The sequence below is a fragment of the Dipodomys merriami genome, unplaced genomic scaffold (assembly GCF_024711535.1).
Source record: "Dipodomys merriami isolate MVZ:Mamm:240054 unplaced genomic scaffold, mDipMer1.0.p SCAF_45, whole genome shotgun sequence".
In the NCBI taxonomy this organism is placed as follows: domain Eukaryota; kingdom Metazoa; phylum Chordata; class Mammalia; order Rodentia; family Heteromyidae; genus Dipodomys; species Dipodomys merriami.
In genome coordinates, this window is record NW_027206013.1 from 9,652,468 (window position 1) to 9,668,510 (window position 16,043).

The following is a 16,043-nucleotide window of genomic DNA, read 5'->3' on the forward strand; positions in this document are numbered from 1 at the left end:
CAGGACCCCCGGGACAGGGGCCCACAGGACGGAGAGGCCACGAGCCAGAAACTCAAGCTCCTGGTGACAATAACCCACCTGCACCTGGGGAGAAGCCGTTGGAGAGAAGTGGGGGCACTGTGAATGCCACCTGACCATGGGCGCCTCGATTGATTTTTACCACCACCAGCCCAGAGAGGGTGTGACACTGACCCAAGGTCACACAGCGGAGCAATATCAGACCCATGACTAAGAGCCGGGCACGTGCGACGCCCACCCCCACTCCAGCCAAACCGGTCTGTAGAAGGGTCGCAGGCCACCGCTGGCCATGACATAGGGAGGTTCAAGGAGCCCCTCCCGTTTGTCTCTGGGCTGGCCTCCCACCATGATCCTCCTACCCCATGCCTCCCATGAGATCTCAGGTGCATGGCACCATGCCCGGCTGGCTGGTTGACATGGGGGCTCACCCCGTTTCTGCCTGTGCCGACTTAACACTTCAGTCTTCCGGGTCTCCATCTCCCCAAATGCTGGGAGGATAGACACCCGGGCACAACGCATGTTACACTTCACCTTTAGAAGTCAGCAGAAGGAAAAGAGCCACAAACACAGCAGAATCCCAAGATGCTGTGGGGTTTGCCCAGTGCAATCAGAGGCGGCAGAGGGCAGGAAGATGGGGCAGCTCTGGGGTGAAGCCTCGCAGACCCGACCTGGCCTCCTGCCACCGGCAGCTGTGCTCTCTCAGGTGAGCATCTTCACCTCTCTGGGCCCGCACACAGGAGGAGCGCAGTCCTGACCCTCCCCCGTGGACACGGGGCTTCCTCCCCAGTGACAGCCGGGGCAGGCAAGGGGATGTGTAGCTGGGACGCAGCCTGTCATCCTAGCTACTCAGGAGGCTGAGATCTGAGGATCCTGGTTCGAAGCCAGCCCGGGCAGGAAAGTCCATGAGACTCTTATCTCCAGTGAACCACTGGAAAACTGGAAGTGGCACTGTGACTTAAGGTGGTAGAGCGCTGGCCTTGAGCTGAGGGACAGCGCCCAGGCCCAGAGTTCGAATATCTCCAATTAACCCCAAAACAAAACAAAAGCCCTTCTGGGGGGCTGTGCGGAGGGGCGGGTTCTCGAGCCCCCCATCCCACGGGGCGCGGGCCCAGGATGGTTCGGATTCTGTTGCCATGGGAACAGGGAGGGGTACCAGGCCCTGAGCCCAGGGCGGGGGAGCAGAGGGGGCGAGGGGCGCGTGCTGCTCCCCCGGACTCCGTGGCCAGGGGTGGAAGAGGCTCCACACCCGACCACAGACGGCGCAGGGGAGGCCTGGCGAGTCGGAGGGAGCGCGCCCGGGCGCGGCCGCAGCGGCCGCCCGCACACGTGAGGCCACACAATTGGCTGAGCAAACGGAGGAGAGGGCGTCCACTGCATCCGATCATTCCATTTCCTCCCCCAAATGTATTGGGGAAGTAGCTCAGGGGAGGAAATCAGCTAGCCCGCCCACCCAACTCCTACTCATCCTTCAAAACCCAGGTTAGGTGTCCCATTGGCTAAGAAGCCTTCCCTGACTAAGGCCACGTAGGTCTTTCCGTCAGGCTGTGCAGCCCACCACACGGCAGAGTTAGGACGGGGAGGGACGGGGTGAAAATCATCATTAAAATATCCGTAAGGGGAGCAGGGCTCTGGCCCATCTACTCAGGAGGCTGAGCTCTGAGGATCAGGGTTCAAAGCCAGGCTAGGTAGGAAACTCTGTGAAACTCTAATCTCCAATGGACCACCGAGAAGCCAAAAGTAGAGCTGCGCACCAGCCTTGAGCAAATTAAAAACAAATGCTCAGGGACAGCGCCTAGGGACTGAGTTCAAGTCCTGGAACCGGTACAAAAAATAGATATCCACAGGGGAACAAAACCCCAAACAAGCAGCCAGCGGTCAGCGCGACTCTCCAAGCCGCCCCAGCCTGTGTCAGCAGCAAGCGTCCCTCCGCTCTCTGCACCCCGGCTGCCCCGGGACCCCACGGCCCGAGCCGGCCGAGCCCGGGCCACGCGCTCGTCTCCACCGCCACGTGGCCCCCGCGCTGACCCCGCCCCCCGAGGCGCCCCAGGGCCACCGTGCGGATGGACACAGACCCCGGCCCGGGCGGGGGGCCTCCCTCAGCCCCCCCAGGGTGCACCCCGGGCCCCACCCAGGAGCCCCGCTCACCTTGGACCAATCACCCATGCCGAAGGCGTGGCCGTCAGCCATCTGGTGCAGATTCAGCTCCGTCCTGGGGGGAGATGGGGTAGGAGGGGAAGGGAGGTGAGGGGGACCCCCGGGGGCCCTGAGGGGAGGGGACGCCCCACAGTGACCACCAGGCTCCTGGGGACAGCGGGTGCTCACCTGAGATCCAGGTCCAGCCCGGCCAGCATTTGGGAGAACACCTGGAAGTTTCCTTCCCCTTCCGGCCGCCGGCCCACCCGGCTCGTCTCCAGAAGCATGGTCTGCAGGGAGACGCGGGCAGCCGTGGTCACCCAGAGCCGCCCTTACCCCGCAGCGCAGCACAGCCCCGGCCTCGGACGCCAGAGGGCGCCACAGAGCCGGCTCCAGCCAGAAAGCCAGACTCTTACAAAGTCACTGAGGCGGAGGGGGTGTGGGGCGAGACTCAAGCAGCAGAGCGCCCGCGGAGCAGGTGCAAAGGCCCCGAGTTCAAACCTCAGTGAGCAACAGAAGAAAGAAAAGGCCAGGCCTAGGTGGCCGCCACTGCCATCCAAGCAGGGCCCAGAGCCCTGGAGCCAAGGGGTGGGGGGTCTGTCACATAGCGGGGCTCAGGACGCAGCCCCCCAAGCCTCCCCCCGCCTCCCCCAGAGCCTCACCTGCAGCTGGGCGGCCGTGATGCGTCCGGTGGCGCTGAAGTCCAGCGACATGGCCATTGCAAACTTGGTGGCCGCGTGGCTGTGGTTGGTGCACGCAGAGCCGAAGGCCCTGAGGACCGTGAAGGCCGCGCGGATCTTGTCCACTGTGGGGGGGACGAGGTGGGTGGAGGGTTGGGGACCTGGGGCAGGGGCCGCCCCCACATCCAAAGAGGGGGACTAAAGGCTAATTCCCAGAGGGCCCGGGGCACCCCACGCCGCCTGCCCCTGGAGGCCACCGTACCCGCAACCCTGCCGTCCACGCCGCCCGCCATCTCCACCAGGTGTTCCAGGACCTGCTGGCAGCATGCCGTCTTCCCCGCCCCGCTGCGGCCCAGGGCCACGATGCTCTGGTCTCTCCGTTGGCTCAGCAGTGCCCAGTATGCCCGCTGGGCCAAGGAGCCCACGTGGGCCGGAAGCCTGTCCCAGCGGGCCCGGGGCACCTGCAGGACGGCAGCCCCGGGGTGAGCCTGGGACAGGGCTGGGGACGGGGCCTGCGTGCGCTCAGAGGCTCCGGACGCCCAGCCTCCGCCCGCTGTGGGTCTCTGCTGCCCCCTGGTGGCCATTCTGGGAACTGGACCCCGACTTGGCCCAAGGCCGAGAGGCTGAGCTGCAGAGGTCAGAAGATGCCTGGAAGCGTGGCGCTCGGGTAGGGGTCGGGGGACACACGCATTTCACACCACCTCGGGCTGGGTGGCAATCCCTGAACTTTCCAGAACTCTTCCCCAGCTCTGACTTTGTGGATGGCCCTGGGGACCTGCTTGCTGTTGGGCCCCATGAGGTGATGCCCCTGCCCCACACACACACTCTTCTCTGAGGTCACTGTGATCTTTACTGCCTGTGGTCTGCCCTCCATCCCTGCTGCTTCCGCCTAGCCTGACCACTGCAGACCCGCAACCAACAAAGGGCTCAGTGCAGGGCTCCACGAATGGAGGGACCCGGAAGGAGGGAGAGAGAGAGAAAGGGAGGGAGGGAAGGAAGGAAGGAAGGAAGGAAGGAAGGAAGGAAGGAAGGAGAGAAGGAGGGAGGGAGGGAAGGAAGGAAGGAAGGAAGGAAGGAAGGAAGGAGAGAAGGAGGGAGGGAGGGAAGGAAGGAAGGAAGGAAGGAGAGAAGGAGGGAAGGAAGGAAGGAAGGAAGGAAAGAAGGAAGGAAGGAAGGAAAGAAGGAAGGAAGGAAGGAAAGAAGGAAGGAAGGAAGGAAGGAAGGAAGGAAGGAAGGAAGGAAGGAAGGAAGGAAGGAGGGAGAGGCTGCAGTCCCAGATCTGCCCACCAGGGGGCAGCAAGAGCTGGTCTTTGCAGACATTCCCGTCTTGGCCCCAAATGTCCACCCTTCAGGGGAAGTAAATCTATGAAAGCAGAACAGAGACTCCTGGGTGGGTCTGTGCAGGGTCGGGGGGGTGGCCTTCGGGACTCTGGGGAGCCCCGGGATAGTGCCTCGGGCACCGATGAGCCTGGGTTTTCTTAGCTCTCTTTCCCGTCAAACTGGAGCCGCCGGTGGCCTGCTGTCCCTGGCCCCGGCCCCGGCTCACATCTGCGGTCAATCTGCTGCTGTTATTATTGTTATTGATCTGTGCGCGCCATCGCTCTTGTTATTTCTCTCTCCTGCCCTGGGTTTTGGCTCGTTTTGTCCCCGATCCTTGCTCCCCCCCCCCTCACCTGCCCTGCCCGTAGCTCCGGAGGTCCCGGGGGCCGCAGGATGATCAGATCCGGCCCCGCGCAGGTGTGCGGCCTCTGGGCCTGGTAGCGTCGCAGCAGTGTGTTCAGGACGCTGGGCTCGTTGACGCTGACCAGCGAGGCCAGGTCCTCAGCCTGGTCCAGCTCAGGGGGGTTGGCCTGCGGACAGCACACCGCGGGATCACGGCCGGCCTCCCTGACGCCCCTCCCCTTCCCCGTCTCACCACTTCCCTGCCCACGCAGGCAAGCAGTCCGGGCCTTGGGGGTCACGCGCCAGAGCCCGGAGCCCGAGGACGCTGGAAGGGCGGCAGAACTCGGAGCAGGCTGAGATCTCAATTTGTCCTTGTCTGGGTCTCATTAGAGAATGTGGGGGTGCTCTGTGACCCCCCCCCCACCACCCAGGACAGAAATGAAGGCCCGGCTCCTCCTTGATCTGCAGTGGAGATACGCTGGTGCCAAAAATACAGGCACTGCCTGCGGTGGCCAGTGGTAGGCCTCAAGTTATCTCTGAGTTCCCTGGCAGCCAGAGGGCAAAGGGTATCTTGCTCCGTGAAATGAGAGCGATGGCTCTCCAGCCGGCGGGGAGACCCACCCGGTGAACCTGGTCCTCGTCCACCTCCGTGACACTCCCGTCGGAATCCAGGCAGAGTCGGACCCGGCCTGCCGGCAGGTCGGCTGTTCCCTCATCTGGTTTTAGCACCGTTGCTGGTTGGGGGGCACAGACAGAAGAGAGGAGGGAGGCAAGAGGGGAGGGAGGAGGAGGGAAGGAGAGCAAGGATGGCGTCTCAGCCAGGCCAGGGACCCGGGGAGAGAAGCGGGGCTTAGACAGGTCCAAAAGGAGATGCAGCCCCTCCCTGCCTGGGGGGCTGTTCTCACAAAGCATTCTGAGCTGTGGACCCCCCTCCCTGTCCACCGGTCCCCAAATCTTTTAGGGAGGGAGGATGAGTCTGACTGGTGAGGTGCAGCGCCGCATCTCACCCCCAGACCCGAGACAGGGGAGCACAGACACCCAGCAACCTGCCACTTCCCTCCCGGTGCCCATGGCAGACATCACCAATCGATCACCCACACCCACACACACCAGGATCAGATGCTGGCATGTATGTGGCCGACTGAGGCAGGCTCAGGGCGTCTCAATGTTCCTCGCTCTGCATGGGGGCTTGCAGGAGACCAGCAGCAGGAGGGGGCGAGGGAAGAGCACAGGGATGACCCCACCCCGCCCCCGGCAACGCTGACCCCTCCTTACCAAGCTCGAATCCGTCCTTCTGAACCAGCCAGACCTTCTCCGCCTCGTACCACCTGCCCTCTCCAGCCTGGATGCAGAGAGCCACTGGTTAAGGCAGCAAAGCTGCGGCCACGCTTGGGGCCTGCGGGGAACCCTGCTCTCTACACCCAGCATTCAGCTCCCAGACAGCACCTTCAACCAGCCACTGTCCTTGGAGAACCCCGGCTGTGACAGCTGAGGAGCAAGATGGCTCCACGCAGTAGCAGCCGTTGTGGGATTCCAATCCACACCTCTGCCGGCTCTACCTGCCCAGGACTGGGATTGCAGGCATGCACTACCACACCCAGCCTGGAATCCTGGCGCCTGCCTCCCGAGTTCCTCTCATTGATTTGAATGGAGGCTTCCAAGCCTCCCCCGTGGAAGGAATCCTGGTCCCTTCTCCGACTCCCCGTCCACCCCAGGGCTTCCCTGCCCGCCCCTCTATCCTTATCCCCCGCCGCCGCCGACCCCCATGCCCAGGGTGGGGCTGAGCTCATCACCTGCTGGGTGTCGGGGCTCTGGTCTCCGCTGCTCTGTTCCTGAGGCCCCCGCCCCTGGTCAGCCGGTTTCTGGGCGGAAGGCTGGTCGGCCGGGGTCTCGGGCACAGGCTCCAGCTGGGGCTGGGGGACCCCCCCCTCGGCACTCCCGCTGGACTCCTGGGCTCCTTGTGTTCTGCGGTCTGGCCGGCCCTCTGTCCCGGAGGCCTCCGGCGGTGGCCCCCGGGGAGCTGCCTTCGGGGGCTCTGCACACCCCTTTTCTGCCAGGCTTTGAGCACCAGCTGCTTCTCCGGGGGCCTCTGTCTTCTGGGGCACCCCGGCCTCCCCTGCCTCCTCCAGCCCCCCCGTGGCCTCCCCCGCCTGCGCCCCTGGCTCCGTCCCCGCGCCCCTTTCCTCTGTCTTGGTCTGGAGTGGCCCTGCTTTGTCCTTCTTGCTCGGGGGAGCCTCCCCCTTGCTCTTCTTGCTCAGGGAAGCACCCCACTTTCTGGCCGGGACTCGAGGCTCAGTGCGGATCCGATGGCCTCCCTCCTGGGGCCACGCCTCCTTGTCTGTCTTGTTTTGGGGTGCTGCTCCTCCTGCGGTCTGCAGTTGGCCCCCGTCCCCTGCCCCTGGGGCCTGGGGCTCACCCCGTTTGGGCTGTTTGGTCGGGGGGACCCTGCTCCCCTTCCCCACGGCACTTTGACTCCTCTGTTCCTGTGCGCCTCGGCCTGTGCCCCCAGGGCCCCCGGGCCGGGTGGTCAGCGCCCCTGGGCCGGCAGGGGGCGCAGCCTGGCTCTCTGCCCCTCCGGGGTCTGCGGCGGGGGCTGGGGTGCGGCCGGGCGGGGAGTCGCGGGGCTTGGCCACCTCCGGGTCCAGCCTGGCCACCATGAGCAGCACATCGCCACGCGGCCCGCCGCGTCTGCCGGGCAGCGGCCTCCGGGCCGGCTCCTGGGGCTCCCCTGCATCCGCGCCGGGTCCCCCGGGCCCCTGGCTGTCCCCGCTTGGAGCACTGGCCCGCTGCGAGCTGGACGGACTTCCAGATCGGGGGGCACCGCCAGTCTTGCTGCTGGCTTGGGTGACGGAAACTTCTGGGACCTAAGAAAGAGGCCAGGGCACAGTGAAGAGCGGCCGTCCTCACCCTGTGGCCAGCCGCCCACACGCCCGCTGCCTGTCCCGGGCACCCACGGGCCCCACGCCTGTCAGTGAGCCCGCCCCGGGCACTCAGAGCCAAGGGCAGCTCCTGCAAGCCACGCCCCGCTGTGTGGCCTCGGGCAAACTGCTTTCCCTCTCTGAGCTGCTCCTCTACGAATAGTCTTGCAGAGTGGAGGGAGGGCGGGAAGGGGGAGGATTTGTGGCAACACAGCGTAGGCTGCGCACGGTAGGTCTACAATGGCAGCTGCCGCACACAGTAGGGCTGCAGCTGTTGTGGTGATCGCTGTCCTGGCTGTCCTGGGGTGGGGGTGCTGACCACATCGTGGTCGTCCAGCCGGGTGCCCGTGCTCACCGCTGCCCACCCCCGCCCGGGGCCCTGGCTGCTGCCCTTGGGGTCCCCACCCCCGCCCGTGGCACCCGAGGGCCTCCGTGGCCAGGGCCGCCCCTCCCCCACGCCCAAACCCCAGCCGCCCCGTACCCCGGCTCCCCTCTCTGGGACAAGGTGTAACACAGCCTTGAGGGGCTGCGGGCTCTGCCCTCTTCTTGCTGCAAACCAACCCAGAATGGCACTCACTCTACCCGCGTCTGCATTCACACATCCATCCTCAGCCAGCTAAAAGCCAAGAGAGCCCGGTGTCGGTGGCTCACGCCTGTCATCCTAGCTACTCAGGAGGCTGAGATCTGAGGATTGCGGTTCAAAGCCAGCCCGGGCAGGAAAGGCTATGAGACTCCTATCTCCAATGAACCACCAGAAAACCGAAGTGGCGCTGTGGCTCAAGTGGTAGAGCGCTCACCTTGAGCTGAAGAGCTGAGGGACAGCGCCCAGGCCCCAGGACCAATAAAAAAATGCCAGGATAAGGCATGGCTCACATAGCAGAGCACCAACCATGAACGAACAAGCCAAAGGAGAGCGGGGGGCCCTGAGTGCAAACCTCACTCCCAGCACGCACGTGTGCACACACACACACACACATACACACAAGCACCTGTGACAGTCCCTGAGCTGCAGCAGGGACCAGGCGTTAGGATCATTTTCCACCAGCCACTGCCAAGGAAGAAGACAGCAGCCGTCCCCAGCCCGGCCTCCCCGCACACAGGCCGGGGATTCCCTCGTGTGAGTCCCACAGCGTGGAAAGCCTGCCATCCCCTGCTGGCCTCTCCCGGCCCAGGAAGGAAGCAGCACTTCCCCAGGGCCCAGCGGTGTGACTGATGAGCTGGCGGAGGCCCAGAGCGAACAGGGATGCAAGGCCAGAGCCGGAGTCCAGATCCCGGCAGACACGGTCCCTAAGCCTGCCTGCAGCCTGGCCCTGCTCTCCCTGGCTGGGTGAGCTCAGGGAAATCGGGGCCCTGAGAATCGGGGGTGGGGCGTCCTGGGGTGGGCGGGGGCCGGGCTGGGACGGGCATGGCTATTTCTGGCCCAGTTGGGGACAGTGCCAGGTCACCAGGGACACATTCCCCCCAGGCTCTGGCCCCAGGAACGTCCTGGCCCAGAGCAGCCCCCGCCGTGGCTGGAGGCCTGTCCATCTCGCGCCCTGGCCCCGAGCCTCTGCCCGCGCCTGGCGGTGACGCCCTCTCCTCCCTCAGCTCCCTTCTCCTTTCTTGTCCACAGAGAAGCCAGCCTGGCCCGCAGCTGGCAGCGTCCTCGCCTCCCCGGGCCGCCAGTCCTCCACACTGACCCCCGCCGCTGCCTCCGTCAGACCTCAGGACCTTGGCCGAGTTGCCTGACCCTCGAGGCCTCGGTCTCTGATAACTGGGGTCGGAATCATCTATCGCATTACCGCCCCGGGGCCCGAAGGAGCCCGTGACCGGATCATGAGTGCTGGCTGGCAAAGGCCGGGGCCTGGACGCGGCCCATGGACGGTCACTTTGCCTTTAGTCTGACAGCGTGGGGGTGGGCACGGAGCCGGCCTCCTTGTCTGTCACCCTGCCCCAAGACGGGGCCCCGGCGCTTCTGCAGCTGCCGCTCAGCTGTCGGGGAGTTTGCCAACACAGCAGGGCCATTGTCCTGAGACAGGTGCGGGCACGGGCAGACCAGCCAAATACACGCTGAAGGGAGCGGGGGGCCAGGGTCAGGCCAGGGAGAGACCCCCAGGCCAGGCTGCTCTACCGCGTCAGCACCCACACTGCCCACAGGGGGCGCTGGGGACCCAGATAGAAGATGCCGGCTGAGGGATACTCCCAGGATGCACCCTGCTCCCGGCCCTCCTCCCCACACGGTGTCCACTCCCAGGGTGCATTGTGCTCCCGACCCGAGGGCTCCCTACCTCCCGTTCTGGGGAGGCCAGGGCAGCCTCCTTCCTCCGTCTGGCCTCTTTGGACTCCTTTTCAGTCTCCCGGACCAGCTGCTTGATGAAGCCCCCTGGGATGACGGAGAACAGGGGAGGGGGTGAGGAAGGTGGGGGGGTCTTGTCTTCCTCCCGGATCTGTTTGTAGAGGAAGGAGAGAGAGATGAGGGGGAGAGCCCACAGGGGCGGGCTGCCCTGTTGAGGAAGGAGGCCCCAGGGAGGAGGCCCTGGGGAGGAGGCCCTGGGAGGAGGCCCCAGGAAGGAGGCCCCAGGGAGGAGGCCCCAGGGAGGAGGCCCGGGAGGAGGCCCCAGGGAGGAGGCCCCAGGGAGGAGGCCCTGGGAGGAGGCCCCAGGAAGGAGGCCCCAGGGAGGAGGCCCCAGGGAGGAGGCCTCAGGGAGGAGGCCCAGGAGGAGGCCCCAGGGCCCCTTCATGGGCCCGGACAGCCCTGGTCTGGGAGGATCTGCTGGGGAAGGAGCGTGGGGGAGGAGAGCATGCACTGTCCCCCCTCACCATGAGGGGGCGCTGGAGAGACACTGGGAGGAGAGGATGCCCTTTCTGCCTAGCCCCGGGATATTCCCAAGATGCACTGCGCCCCGAGCCTGTGAATGAAGGGGCCTGGGGTTCGTCGGCCATGCGACACACTGTCTGAGGGGTGTAAGGCGGGACTGACGGGTCCCGGGGAGCCAGCTTGGGTACCCTGCGGGGAGGGGCCCTGGGGGTGACGCCCCCCCCCAAACATCACTTTCCTTCTGCTCCCACAGGGCGAGCCGGGAGGATATGGCCATGCTGCAGGGGTGATGGCGAGACCGGCCCGGGATCCAGACGGGGGTCTCCTGCCGGCCACGCAGAACGAGGCCTAATGGACACAGGTCACAGGCGGGAGGCCACCAGCCTGCACAGAGACACACGGGGGGGCGGGGTCAGTGGGAGGGGCCAGAGCTACGCCACAGCTCAGGCCACGCCCACCAGGAGCAGCAGCCCCACCCTGGCCCCCAGCCCCAGCCGCTGGCCCCTAGATCCACGCCCCGTCCCCCCGTCCCTCTGTCCCCCTGTCCCTCATCCCCTGGCCCCTGTGCCCCCCTGTCCTGCGCCACCCCCTCGGGCTCAAGCCAACGCCCGTCCACTTCCTGACCCTCAAAACCACTCCCGCCTGGCTCCTGAACACCGGGTGTCCCTCAGCTCATCTGAGATTCTGGGGTGCAAGTTCTTCATTCTGTTCTCATTCTGGGGGTGTCTTCTGCCCAGAGAGACCCAGTACTTTCACCTGTGCGGTTCATTGATGGGCACTGAGGGATCCACTTTGGGGTTTTACGCACAGTGCTGGTGTCGGCGGCAGGCCCGTGCATCTGCACACGCCCGCGTTTCTCTTGGGCCCCTCACAGTGGGGTTTCTGCTACTTTTGTTTTATTATTGCACTCTTACTGGGGTCGGAGCTCTGGCCATGGCCATGCTTCCAGCCAGCTCCGGCTGTGGATGTTTTCGAGGCGGGGTCTTTCCTCGTGCCTGGGCTGCCATCCTCCTACAGGTGTGTCCCTGTGTCACTGGGGATGACGGGCGCATACCGCCAGGCCCGGAGCCGGGATGGCAGGTAGGTGCAGCTGCACTAGGCCCTCGGTGGAAATGAAGCCTGGACAACACTGGTGCCGGACTTGGCCACAAACCGCTAGCCTGCGAGGCTGAGCCGCCGTGCCGGCTGAACACTGGATTCTTTTTTTAAGAAACGGTTGAGTGGTTTTGCAGGGTGTGTGTGCACGGTGTCCCGGGCCCCTCCCTGCTCTGTGGGGAGGGGGGCTGCTGGACACAGCGGGGCCATCCCGACGTGGGTGACACGCAGAAGACGCTGAGAGGGGCAGGCCAGGGTCTGCTCAGCGGGGCCGGGGTGAGGGGCCGCCCCTTTAAGAGGCGGGGCATGTTGGGAGGCAGTTAGGCCCTTGGGGCGTGGCCTGGGGAGGGAGACCCAAGGAGCAAAACCAGCCGCCCATTCTCCCTGCACCTCTGTCCGTGCGATCTTCTCTGTCTCATGCTTGCTTCTGACACGGAGACACCACCCACCAAGAAGCCCTCTCCGGAGCTGTGCTGTGCCCACACCACGCACGCTCTTGAGCCTCCAGGACCATGAACCAAACCTCTTCTCTTTGTGCACTGGCTAGAGAGGAGGCTAGGAGTGGAGGCCGGGAGTGGAGGCCAGGAGTGGAGGCCGGGAGCGGAGGCCAGGAGTGGAGGCCAGAGCGGAGGCCGGGAGTGGAGGCCGGGAGTGGAGGCTGGGAGCAGAGGCCAGGAGTGGAGGCTGGGAGCGGAGGCCAGGAGTGGAGGCTGGGAGCGGAGGCTGGGAGTGGAGGCTGGGAGCAGAGGCCAGGAGTGGAGGCTGGGAGCGGAGGCCAGGAGTGGAGGCTGGGAGCGGAGGCTGGGAGTGGAGGCTGGGAGCAGAGGCCAGGAGTGGAGGCTGGGAGCGGAGGCCAGGAGTGGAGGCTGGGAGCGGAGGCTGGGAGTGGAGGCCGGGAGTGGAGGCTGGGAGCAGAGGCCAGGAGTGGAAGCCAGGAGCAGAGGCCAGGAGTGGAGGCCGGGAGCGGAGGCCAGGAGTGGAGGCTGGGAGCGGAGGGAGTGGAGGCTGGGAGCAGAGGCCAGAGCAGAGGCTGGGAGCAGAGGCCAGGAGTGGAGGCTGGGAGCGGAGGCCAGGAGTGGAGGCTGGGAGCAGAGGCCAGGAGTGGAGGCCAGGAGTGGAGGCTGGGAGTGGAGGCCGGGAGTGGAGGCTGGGAGTGGAGGCTGGGAGTGGAGGCTGGGAGCAGAGGCCAGGAGTGGATGCTAGGAGCAGAGGCCAGGAGTGGAGGCCGGCATCTCCCCTTCCTGCCCGTCCTCCCTTCTAGCCCGCTGCGCTGTCCAGCAGAGCCCCCCAGCCGTTGCTGTCCAGGGCTCTCTGGGGGGGCCACCCTGGGTGACGTGTGTGTAGGCTGTTTGGGAGTCCCATCTCATGGCCCCGGGGAGATGGTGGGCTCGCTGGCCCCCAGCTCTGCGCCCACCCAGCTCCGTCACCCCCCTCTAGCGCTGGGGGCTGGTGACTGCCTTCCGGGGCCGCCCTCGCCCACTCCAGCAGGGTCCGGGGAGGTCACGTGACCAAGGGGCCCCGCCCCACCCCCACACCCAGTAAACGCGTCCCTCCCGCCCGCCCCGGGGTGAGCTCTGCACACGGGCCGGCCGCGCCGGGCCTCTGGGAGAAGGTGGGCACACAGGCCGGTCCCCCCCCCCCCCGCCCGGGGTGACGCGGCCGAGCCCGAGTGACTCAGGCTCTGAGCCGCGTGCTAGGAATAGGCCTGACGCGGTGTCTGCGCTGCCGCTGGCCCTGCTGTCCCTCGCCCTTCAGCCTAGGGCGCCCCCCCCAGCCCTGCAGCTCCCCGGGGCTCTGGGAGCCCCTGGCCGCCGCTCTGGGCTCCTCCTCCCCCCCAGGTCACGGGGCCCCGGCTCCCCGCATCCAGTCCTGCCCCTCCCGGGCTGAGGTCCAGCCCCACTGACCCCGGGCCGGCGGCCAGGCCCACGGCGGCGCTTTCTCAAGCCCTCATTTAAGCAATGTTCTTATCACCCGTCCCTTCCAGCCGCTGGCTTCAGCCCGGACTCTGAGTCACCACGCCAAGGCTCCCTCGGGAGCAAGGAGGACGGTCACAGCAGAGGCAGCCCTCGAAGCCGGGGGTGGCCTAGAAACACCTTCCATGTGTCCAACCCCCCCCCAGCCGCCCCCCCCCGCATGGCCAGCCCCAGGCCTCCACGGACTTCCCTTGGCTTTGTGGTTTCTGCAATGCCCCCCAAGACCACCTACCCTAATGGCAGTCCCCTAACACGGAGACACCCCTCCAGATGCATAAACCTCAGGGCCTTTGCACACACTGTGTCCATTTACTCAAATGCTTCTTCAACATGGCTCGCTCCTCCATATCCTCTTTTAAGTCTTTGCTTGAGTCGCCTCAATCAGCCTGCCCTCAATGCCATGCCACTTTCTCCCTTCCTTCCTTCCTTCCTTCCTTCCTTCCTTCCTTCCTTCCTTCCTTCCTTCCTTCCTTCCTTCCCCCCCCCTTTTTTTTTGGTGCTGTACCTGGGCTTGAACTCAGGGCCTAGGCACTGTCACTGAGCTTTTGTGCTCAAGACAAAGTGCTCTACCACTTGAACCACAACTCCATTTCTGGCTTTTTGGTAGTTCATTGGAGATAAGCCTCACGGCCTTTCCTGCCCGGGCTGGCTTGGAACCGCGATCTCAGATCTCAGCCTCCCGAGCAGCTGGGATGACAGGCGTGAGCCACCGGCGCCCTGCTCCCATCATGTCACATTGCAATTGCACATGAGTGCCGTGTGGCCGGCCTCACTGCTAGAGGACAGCGCAGAGAGGTCAATGCACTAGCCTGAAGCCACACAGCAGAAAGTCCAAGGTAGGCCCCCTCTGTCGGCATGTCGGACCCCTTCTTTCTGTAGCGCTATCTCAGCCACAATCAGACTAATAAAATTGGGGGAGGGGTGCGGGCCGAGCCTTGGAGGCGCCCTGGGGACCCGTCACCCACGCCGGCCGCCAGTCTCTGTGGAAGGGGTCTTTGGTCCGGCTGTCCCTCTCCACCCCGGGCCGCCTTGGACGCTGGGCGCAGGCGACGGGGTGGGGGTCACAGCTCCACCATCCACGTCCCCTGGGCCCTGCCAAGGCCACGGGGGGCTGGCCACGCTGCACCCACGGTGCGGAACGTTAGAGTCCTCACACACCCTGTCTGGTTCTCTTGACTTCCTATGGAAAAGTCCAGCCAAACACTGGCCAGAGGTCCAGAGCTGTGCGGGCTGCTCCTCCATCCCCCCCCCCCCGCGGGGCCATTGCCAGCGCTCCCCACTGAGCACCCCGCTCTCTAGCAGCACCTTCAGGGTGGCAGCCAAGCTGGGTGGCAGTGGCCATCTGGGGTGTGGCAGCAGGGCTGAGGGAAGAGCCCTGTGATCGGTTGCTAATGTCTGCCCTGGGAAGAGCGCCGTGATCGATTGCTAATGTCTGCCTGGGGCCTGGCAGGTGCCATGGGTCCGCACATGCTCACTCCCTGCCCCCCCCACCGGCACAGCCAAGCCAGCTCACCCAGGCCGTGACGTGGGGCCAGGGCAGCCGGGCACCCTCCATGCAGACCAAGGCAGCCGCAGCCAGCTACGGGCCGGATCGGGGGGTGACCCACCTCCGTGTGAGCCCACAGATGCGCGGGGCCCAGAGCAGATGGGGGCTGGGGGGGGGGGGAGAGGAAGAGGCTGGTGGGAGGAGGACGGGCCGGGGGGAGGAAGCTCAGAGAGAGCCATGGCCCGGGCCTGGGCCCATCCCGTGAACTGAGAAATGTCGCTTCTCAGCCGTGGGCCGGGAGCCACCCGGGGCTGGAGGCCACGCGCGTGGGACAGGCCCGGGCTGGTCCCAGGCCGGCGGTCAGCATGCCCACCAGTGCCCTCCTCCTCCTCCTGTGGCTCTGCCCCTCCCCCCCTCTGTTTCCCATCCCCCCCTACTCACCCCTGGCCTCTGCTGTGATTTTCTGAAGCCCCCCCCCAACAAACACCCCGATGGCCACAGCCCTGTCGCTCTGTCCCTCCCGGTGCCACAGCCCGACGGCGGCAGCGGCAGGTCAACGCGCACAGGCACACGCCAGGTCACCCTGTGGCCCCGACAATGTGTCTTGTGGAGGAAGTACCCCAGGGCATTGGCACCTCCACCCCCCACGCACCCACGTGGATAAAGCGTTCCCAAGAAAACGCCAGGAGAGCCGAAGCTGAACAAAGACCCCGACGCTGCTGCTCCCACGGATGAGCCAGCAGCCAGGGCCCGATGAGAAGGCTCGCCTTACAGAAGCGAGCCCGGGGCCCAGCGCGGGGCCCACCAGCCTCGCCGGCCCAGGGAGCAGCCGGGGCCACCAGGCCTAAAATAACCCCACGGGGCCTGGGCCCCCCAAAGCACATTCCAGAGGGCACGCGTGCCCCCCCCCCGTTCCAGCCCCGCCGTACCTCGTGTCTGCGGGTCGAGCTCCGGCTCCTGCCCTCGCGCACGAGTCCCCAGGTGTCGGCAGAGGGGCCCCAGCAGGCCGGTGAAGGGGAATGGGGAGCCGGGCTGCCCCTCCCTCTCCTCCCCTCCCCCCGCAGCAGCTGAGTCGACAATCATTTCTAAAATTAGCCCGAGTCCCAGGCCTGGCCCGGGACGCGCAGCGGCCGGTGACCCGCGCAGATCGCATGGACATATTTGGTGGCGGGGAGCGGGGAGGGGCCGCAGCTCATTCTTGGCCTCGCCCCTGCCCCGCGGCCGCCCGGCCCTGCCCGTGGCCCACGCTCAGGGCCAGCCAAGCGCCGAGGGCTGGCTCCG

General features: G+C 65.9%; 1 protein-coding gene across 1 annotated transcript in view; it reads right to left on the minus strand.

Moving 5' to 3' along the window:
- The window catches only part of Myo18b (myosin XVIIIB), a 130,316-nt gene extending 114,544 nt beyond the window's left edge, over positions 1–15,772 (minus strand). The window contains exons 1-11 of the mRNA XM_069994232.1: positions 15,692–15,772; positions 10,447–10,592; positions 9,679–9,837; positions 6,287–7,357; positions 5,769–5,835; positions 5,115–5,227; positions 4,505–4,681; positions 3,094–3,292; positions 2,814–2,956; positions 2,341–2,441; positions 2,164–2,227 (exon numbers count right to left, since the gene is read on the minus strand). Coding sequence (XP_069850333.1) covers positions 2,164–2,227; positions 2,341–2,441; positions 2,814–2,956; positions 3,094–3,292; positions 4,505–4,681; positions 5,115–5,227; positions 5,769–5,835; positions 6,287–7,357; positions 9,679–9,837; positions 10,447–10,485 — 2,133 coding nt within the window. The 5' untranslated portion in view covers positions 10,486–10,592; positions 15,692–15,772. The remainder of the gene's footprint in view (positions 1–2,163; positions 2,228–2,340; positions 2,442–2,813; positions 2,957–3,093; positions 3,293–4,504; positions 4,682–5,114; positions 5,228–5,768; positions 5,836–6,286; positions 7,358–9,678; positions 9,838–10,446; positions 10,593–15,691) is intronic.
- Between the last annotated feature and the right edge of the window lie 271 nt (positions 15,773–16,043).